Source organism: Gymnodraco acuticeps, unplaced genomic scaffold (genome assembly GCF_902827175.1).
Source record: "Gymnodraco acuticeps unplaced genomic scaffold, fGymAcu1.1, whole genome shotgun sequence".
NCBI lineage: Eukaryota > Metazoa > Chordata > Actinopteri > Perciformes > Bathydraconidae > Gymnodraco > Gymnodraco acuticeps.
In genome coordinates, this window is record NW_022990271.1 from 2,030,655 (window position 1) to 2,039,341 (window position 8,687).

Here is an 8,687-nt window from a genome sequence, read left to right on the forward strand (position 1 = left end):
CCAAAAATAACGGCGTTACAGCAACGCGTTACTTTATAACGCGTTAGTCCCAACACTGGATATTACTGACATGTTTTTATAGCTTATAAAAATGGGTTTTTGAAAAGCCTCACCCCTGATGTTACATAAATACAGTTTACTTACACTTTGCTGGATTTTTTAAGGTCAGTTAATATCACCCACAAGCAGAGGTCTGCTTGGTGAGGAATTAACACAATGGTTATGTCTACGGTGTTGAACTCTTTAGGTAGTCGGGATGGTCAATATCAAATCGTCAGGTTCCCACATCAGGCGAGCAGGTTTAGAGAGGGTAAGCATAACATCTATAGTCTTTCTTTCATTTAAAAACGTATTTCTCCAAATGTGTCTTCTCATATTTTTATTGAAATAAAATGGTAGTATTTTTTTATAGACACATTACATTGTTCAGGTCAACAAATGAATGCATCCATTACTTCTAGTTTAAGCATTTAAATCAGTGACATTCACATTTTAGATTTCTTAAGTGGACTAAATCTCTAAAGTAATTCAAACGATTTTTACGTACTTCTAAAACAAATATCAAATATATCTAATCACTGCTCCATATCAGGTAACCGGTTGCTTCTATTGTCCCAGTAATGGAAGAGGGGAAAGACAAGAGCTTCATCAGCTTGATTATTTTATTTGTGGATTTGAGCAAACATTAGTGGTATCTTGTGGTAATGTTATCAGAAATATATTATTTGTGTTATTGTGTATTCAACCATGAAACCTGTGCATACTGCAAGCTGCGAAGAAAACGCCAACAAACCTCCCCCATAAATAGGTCACAACAAGCACAGTGTTCTCAAATTAAGAACTCTAAGTTGCCCTCAAACAATATTTATAAAAAATGAAAGACCAAAATTAGACAAATTCTATAATCTAGTTTATAATTTGTCAACTCCTCCAAATGTTTCCAATTGTTCTGCCCTCTTCGAATTATTGGGTTATGTCTCTTGTGTAAACGCCAGGGTGATTGAGAACGGTAATAGTGCTCAGAAAACATCATGTTTGAGGAAGCATTTTATTCAGTAATTATGTCAATTAATATCTAAAGATTGATTGAGGTAAAATGAAAACAAACAGCACTAACGTTTTTGGAAAATTGCTTTAGAGGAACATTTTTTTTTAAATAGTTTTTTTTTTAAATTACACATTTGACATATCCATTAATACATATTATAAAACAAAGAAAAGCATTTAGATTTACCAGAGTGGAATTTTCGGAAGATACAGTGAAGAATCCAATACAAAGCTTTAAGGAAACATTATTGCAACTTTCTTGCAAAGTTATATTAATTTGTGTTTTTTGTAGCCAATCTCCTTAGGACGAAGTCCCACATAATCTTTAGGTGCCCATATGAGGCGCGTGACGTTTATGTCCCTCTTTTCCATTATAACCTGGTCCCAGCAGTACTCAGGGGAGAGTAACCTGCTTGGTTTGTTGATCCAGAAGTACTTGTTAAGATGACTCTCATCGTGCCACAAAGCCTCCACATTGTTCAGTTTGTCCTCCATGATATTTAAAAAGCAGTAATCTGTCAAATTCTTCACTTTTTCCAACAAGCCTCCAAAGACAGCAGCATGGTAGTAGTAATCTCCGGTTTCCATGAAGGCTTTGGATCTGGGGTTTCTGTCATAGGTGTATTGATAGTTTGGAGCGTTGTAATACCATGCGTGTAACAAAGCCACAGAATCCCCCAGAGCCTCTGAGCCAAATCTTCCTTTAAACTCCTGATCCACATCAAAGCAGAAGACATAGTTGCAGTGGTGATGAATCTCTGATTCTATGGCGTCTGATAGAGTTTTCATGCGCATCATAGAAATGTCCTGCCACCTGGAGTGCTTTTCCACCGGGATAACCTTCAATGTCCGGTTAGGAGCAAGCTCGATACTTGGTACTTTCTCTGGTAGATCCGTAAACACGTAATATGTCACCTTTAATCCCAACATAAAATGTTGTTCTGCAGAGGTAAGGAAGGTCTTCAGGTAGGCATCCAGGTACCTTGGGTAGGGATGGAGAGGAACACAACAAAAAATGTGTTGCTTAAAAGTATGTTATGATGAAAACACAGTAGTAACATATTTGATTTATTTATTTGAGAAATATATCATATGCGCACATTTGCTGACTTTACTGTCTGAACCCAAGCAAAGTAATCGGACTGAATCTCATTCGGTTATATGCAGAATGTATTCATTTGTTCATATGTACAAATAATTCATAGTATCAAAGCATTGGCAAAGTGCTACCAGTTTACGACTGAACTGCTAGTGGTGATGGACAAACAAACCTTCCCACAGCGAACACGGTGAGGGCCACAGACGTCTGGTTTTGGATGTGCTTCTGGTCGTAAAGATTGGGGTCAAACATCCCCTCCCAGATGATAGGAGCTTTCCAAGATGTACGTGTTTCAACCCCTTGTCTGGCCCTGAAATGGAAGACAAAAATACATATATTTTAAATGATCATTAGAGGAGATTTACATTGTTTCAAAGTCCAAAGTGCTAAAGGGAAATGTATAATTTAATAACATGATTCTTAAGTCGTTGTAATGTAGCTGATGCATTCCGAAGCCCAAAAGGCATCACATTGTATGAGTAGAGACCAGTTGGCATTTAAAGTATAAAAGTATTTATCTCGAATGCTCACTAGGACAGGAAACCTGCAAGTATCTTTTCAGATACATTTTGCCAATCTTACCTGATCCATGCAGTCATTTATCCTGGGAAGCAGAAAAGTTAGAGCTAAACTGGGATGTATTATCAGATTTTGGAACAAGCAAACATTATGAGAACCAGCTGGCAGAACAGGACTCTGCAATACCGCTTCCCAGCATTCACCTCCGCAACCAAGTACAAACATATCTCAGCATTCACACAATAGGAGCTTTAGCCTCTCCAACAAGTCGGCTAGGCGTCTTATGTCTTACGTTTTACTGTCATATGTTTATAGATCCCATCTTCCAATGATAAATCAACCATATTTGTTCCAGAAATAAGTCATTTTTATTCTAAGATTATTGAATAAGTAGATTCATGAAATGTGTTCTCCAATCTATAAGAAACTCAAACAAATGTTCTAGACACACAAACCAACTTGCCGACACATCAAAACAAAGATATTGAAATACATAGTTAAAATGTTCAAATGATAATCTTGTAAGCTTCAGAAACTTGGGCTACATTGTTTTAAATATGCCCTTTAGTATGCAGTCAAAACTAAAAGTGTAAGGTCTCTTACCCAAAGTGAAGAGTGTCATCTAAATTGATGATCTGTCTCAATTTTCCTTCTCTGTTTGCCGGCAGGTTGTCCACAGGAACAAAGTTTGCTAAATACCTAGTATAAAAAAATTACCATAGTGAGACAAAGGAGAAAATCATTTTGGAGCGTGTCTGCACAAAACACAAACAAATTTGGTTCAAATGTGCTCTAATAGGTATCCAAAAACAATAATGATGCTTTGGTACTCACCTCAAATATAACAGAATGCAGCTGCCAACAAGCACCAAACGACAAGAACATTTTATAGGATTCCTTGGCTTGAGCCCCCTAAAATGATGCAAAAGAACATAAACAAACGTAAAAAATATGTAATATAAGATTTGGTCATTAACATTAACCATTAAACAGGGTGTGATTTGAAAGGCTACTGATGCCCAAGCTTGACTGTTGGGTGAAGAACAAGTGAAATTATGTTGTGAGAGCAAATCAGGTCTTTGATTTAGTTAGATAATCTATAACTGAAATATATAACGTAAATGTATTTTATTTTAAAACCAAATTCTCCATGGAATAGTTATGGGCGGACTAAATGACCTTCTAATAGCTTCAGACAAAGGACTTGTCTCTATTCTTGTCTTGCTTAGTCTTAGTGCTGCATGTGATACTATCGACCATGACATCCTATTAGAAACACTAGAATATTTAATTGGCATAAAGGGAACCGCTTTAAGCTGGTTTAGGTCCTATCTATCTGAACGGTCTCAGTTTGTATGTGTCAACGATTAATCTTAGATTAGATTATAATCTTTAATGACCACACAGCCATGCTGGTGGAATTTGTGTTCAGTGCAGATTATTACAGCTTGTTCCATACAATTCAACATACAGTAAACAGACAATAAAAAGTACAACACACAGCACAGGGCAAATACATACATCATGACTTATACATAAAGTTCAAGGTGTGATTGATTATGATTGTTCATTGGGGTTATTTAGAGTCCATTTAGTGTCTGTATTGCAAAGGGGAAGAAGCTGTTTTTGAAGCGGGCGGTTTTGGTGGACAGTGACCTATAGCGCATCCTTGAGGGCAGAAGTTGGAAGACATGGTGAGCTGGGTGGGAGGGGTCAGAAATGATTTTATTTGCCCTTGTGACAGTTCGTTGGTGGTGGAGTGATTCGAGTGATGGAAAGGGACTGCAGGTGATTTTTGATGCTTTATTGACGATACGTTGAAGTTTATTCCGGGAGAGGTTGTCTGAACTGCTGTACCAGACTGTGATGGATGATGTGAGGATGCTTTGGATGATGGCTGCGTAGAACTGGATTAGGAGATGTTTCCTCACTCTGTATGTCTTGAGCTGCCGCAGAAAGAATAGCCTTTGGTTGGCTTTTTTGTAGATGTGGTCTGTGTTGGTCTTCCATTTGAGATTATTGCTTATGTGAGTGCCAAGACATTTGAGTGATTCTGTGGTGGAAATGAGTTTGCCGGAGATAGATAGAGGTGATTTGGGCTGTGGCTTTCGCCTGAAGTCGATGATTATTTCTTGGGTTTTTGCTGTGTTAAGTAGGAGGTTGTTTTCTGAGCACCAGGTGACTGCTTGATGGATCTGAGTGAGGTATTGTGAGTAGTTATACACATACCACTTCAATCTCATTAGTATGCATAGAAAGTGACAGGTCACACCTCTCCCTACTTATTAAGCCCCGCCCACTTCCGGCTAAGCCCCGCCCACTTCCACCGGAAGTCCCGCCCCTCCATAAGCCCAGCCCCTTCCGCCGGAAGTCCCGCCCCCACTTCCGGTTTTTCAAAATAAAATTACAAAATATTTTAAAAATGATAAAAATAAAAATGCTGCCCCTACCGGTCACCCCCACTTCCGGTTTTTCAAAAATAAAATTAAAAAATATTTTAAAAATGATAAAAATAAAAATGCTGCCCCTACCGGTCGCCCCCGCTTCCGGTTTTCAAAATAAAATAACATGAAATGTAACAACCATATATTTTTAAAAGTAATGTCTCAGCTCTAAAGAGCAAGGTCCCGCCACCTAACCACTTCCTGTGCCCCTGTATACAGCAGTATTGACTGTAACTTACAAATACTTGCAAATAACATGAAATATACAACCATATATTTTAAAAGTAATGTCTCAACTCTAAAGAGCAAGGCCCCGCCACCTAACCACTTCCTGTGCCCCTGTATACAGCAGTATTGACTGTAACTTACAAATACTTGCAAATAACATGAAATATACAACCATATATTTGTAAAAGTACTGTCAATCTCACTAACTCTCTCTCTCTCTCTCTGCTATTCTCTGCCGTGAAAAGTTTGATGAACAGTCAAGACAGGTGTGGGGACCATAAAACCCCCCGACATCCTCTGCGGGGCAAATGGTGTGTGTGTGTGTGTGTGTGTGTGTGTGTGTGTGTGTGTGTGTGTGTGTGTGTGTGTGTGTGTGTGTGTGTGTGTGTGTGTGTGTGTGTGTGTGTGTGTGAGAGGAGACGGTCTGAGGCTGCTAATTACAAAAGTCTCCGAATTCAGGACAGATGGTCAGAGCAAAACAGAGAAAGCAGTTACATTATTTTCTCATGTAACTATCTACATGTTTTTTTGTAATGTGTATGCGTATATATGTATATATATAAATATATATATATATATATATATATATATATATATATACACGCATACATATATACAGGAGAATAGCCTAAAATAAAAAGTATTTGCTCTACCATAAAAAACCAAATACAATATAATGCTAATTTGTTAAACAATCAGGAATAACCCCATTGGTTGTTTTTAGAATCATTTACATATAGCGGTCTATAAGTAACCCCGAAAACATCTAGGCAGCCTCTCTTCGCTTTTCCCCGTCAAGGCCCAGATATTTTGAAAATATATGGTAAGTACTTTTATTTTTTATGTTATAATAGCATATAGTTAGTTAATGCTGCTTGATGTGTGTGTGTGTGTGTGTGTGTGTGTGTGTGTGTGGTGTGTGTGTGTGTGTGTGTGTGTGTGTGTGTGCGTGTTAAATAACCTCTATGCATCTGTGTTTTTCTATTATGTAATTATTTAGAAGCTTTAATGAAGTATCGTTCTAAGTACAAATAATGTGGTGTACATTTTTTTACTATAAGTGTATTTAGCTATATTTCTTAAAAATTAAATATGTTCTTTCAGGTGTAAGTATCCAGAATAACGTACTCACTTGTTCTAAAAAGGTGGTGCACCCCCTCCGGCGGCCTGCATGGTCTCAGCTCAGCGCAGATCTGTTCAACAAGTCATCTCAACACAGACGGTGTTTTTGACAATTCAAACCTACCAGGTAAAAAATGCTTTTTTAGGTGTGCTTATACAAAAGATGATAGCTAAATGATTTTGTTTTGGAGTATTTTAAAAAACATGCTTATACCCTCTTCTTTTCTTTTCTTTTATAGAGCAATTGAAGGGGAGGACCCCGTTATCAAAAGGACAAACGCTGTTTGTTAAGGTCTGCTTTAAGGCCACACCATCTGAATAAGCTACACGTAGATCACATGTAAAACTGTTATTGATGTATCCGCCAGGTATGTTGACTTTACGTCCATGAATGTAGAAGCAAAGTGAAATGTTTCTTCAGCGGTGCCACTGATTTTTTTTGTTTTTATGTTTTGTTTTTTTTTGCGGGGGTGATTTCTTAAAAACGGTCAAGCATGGATGATTTAAAAGACGACGAAAAGTCCTTCATCGAGGGTTTACCTGATGTAAATGAACTATGCAGTGGTGAGGGCTTTGTGTACGAAGACATGTCATTTCCACAGTGGTCAGACAGTAACAGTGAGCTAAATGACACAATAACAGATGTACGCGAGCCTACGCCCTTGACAGAAACAAGCCCCTATACAGATGGAGAAAGGTCCTTTCTGCATGTATTACCGGATGTAAACGAATTGTGCAGTGATGATGATGATGATTCAGATATAGGGACCTGTCATTTCCGCAGTGTTCAGGCAAGCAACAGTGAGTTAAATGACGAGGGGTCAGCTGTAAACGAGCCCCGCGGCCTTGTCAGAAACAAATTCAAGCAGTCCAACAAAAACATTAGGCGGTGCCTTGGATTGGGTGATAGACTGCTATGCAGACCGAGGGCTTTTAGAGCAGCCTCTAGACAATGCCCGCCGTCTGGATGGACAAAATAGCGAAGCTTCGCCCCACGCCTGCCTCCCCGTTTCCAGCATGCAAGATGACGGGTGTGTTAATGACAGCTCGAATGACTCAGAATCACCCGCTTGCTCCATGCAAAGTAACAGACATGTTGATCAGAATGACAACCCCGAATGCTTCGGAATCACCGGCCCCCTGTCACAGTATGGAGGAGGAGGCACTAGCAGAGATGCCGAGCCAAGTGTTATCTCTCGACCTGTATTCGGTAACATAGAAATGAGACAGTCTCTAGTCCTACCGCCTATTGGGGGTGAAGCAGACTTTGGAGTCTATTTTCAGGGTCTGATGAACAATGTGCATAACATGCGTGCACATGCTTTTGCACGGGCAGAAAGAGAAGATATCATACAAATTGAGTTACGTGGTGAAGAACTAAGGGTTAATGTATCAGCCATTTTAAATGGTCCCGATGATAATCTGGATGATTTTGAGGAGGGGCTGTTCAAAGCCATGCAATCGAATATCATGGTAATGGCAGAAGGCAACATGGAGCTCGTGGTTCAAATTGTTCAGGCCCCCCGTGGGGGGGTTCAGGGTAAACGGATGATTAGTAAAATGTTAGACAGTGAGATTGTTAAAAAGAAGGCGCGTTTTCTTTACGTTGTTCAGAACTCCTCCAACCAGCTGTGTTTTGCTATTAATTTAGCACTGTTGTTACACGATAACCTCACTGATAATGAGGGGGTCAAGCGCGGTAAAGAGATCCAGAATATGGCGGGTTTGACAGCTCATACAGCTGTGACATTCAGCGACATTGATAAATTCGAAGACAGCTTAAACTGTAAGATAGTGGTTTTTTACCGAAACGGTGACGACCGAACCCTTTGTAAATTTCAGACAGACGCCCCCAAACGAGACAAAACTGTGTTTCTGTTCCTCCTACACAACCATTACTATGGTGTGAAGAACTTGAAGGGGTTTTTAGGCTCTCCGTATGTCTGTGAGCATTGCTATACAGGGTACAGTTCTCAATGGAGTCACTCCTGTACTGGGCATTGCTATGTCTGCCTTGACCCTGCATGCACCCTGGCAGAGTTTAAACCCATCTTTTGTAAAGACTGCAACAAAACATGCCGTACAGTCGGCTGTCATTCTCGACATAAAGAGCAGAAACAGAGATCAACAGACATTGCCAGTAACTGTGATTTACACAAAAAGTGTGCAGATTGCCAACTTTCTTACTACACCCCCAAGAGTAAAGCAGATAAAACACACAAGTGTGT

General features: G+C 39.3%; 1 protein-coding gene across 1 annotated transcript in view; it reads right to left on the reverse strand.

Annotated features, from left to right (window-relative positions):
* Positions 1-1,114: 1,114 nt before the first annotated feature.
* The window catches only part of LOC117549212 (alpha-1,3-galactosyltransferase 2-like), a 17,522-nt gene continuing 9,949 nt past the window's right edge, over positions 1,115-8,687 (reverse strand). The window contains exons 2-5 of the mRNA XM_034220900.1: positions 3,500-3,577; positions 3,269-3,364; positions 2,319-2,456; positions 1,115-2,029 (exon numbers count right to left, since the gene is read on the reverse strand). Coding sequence (XP_034076791.1) covers positions 1,315-2,029; positions 2,319-2,456; positions 3,269-3,364; positions 3,500-3,577 — 1,027 coding nt within the window. The 3' untranslated portion in view covers positions 1,115-1,314. The remainder of the gene's footprint in view (positions 2,030-2,318; positions 2,457-3,268; positions 3,365-3,499; positions 3,578-8,687) is intronic.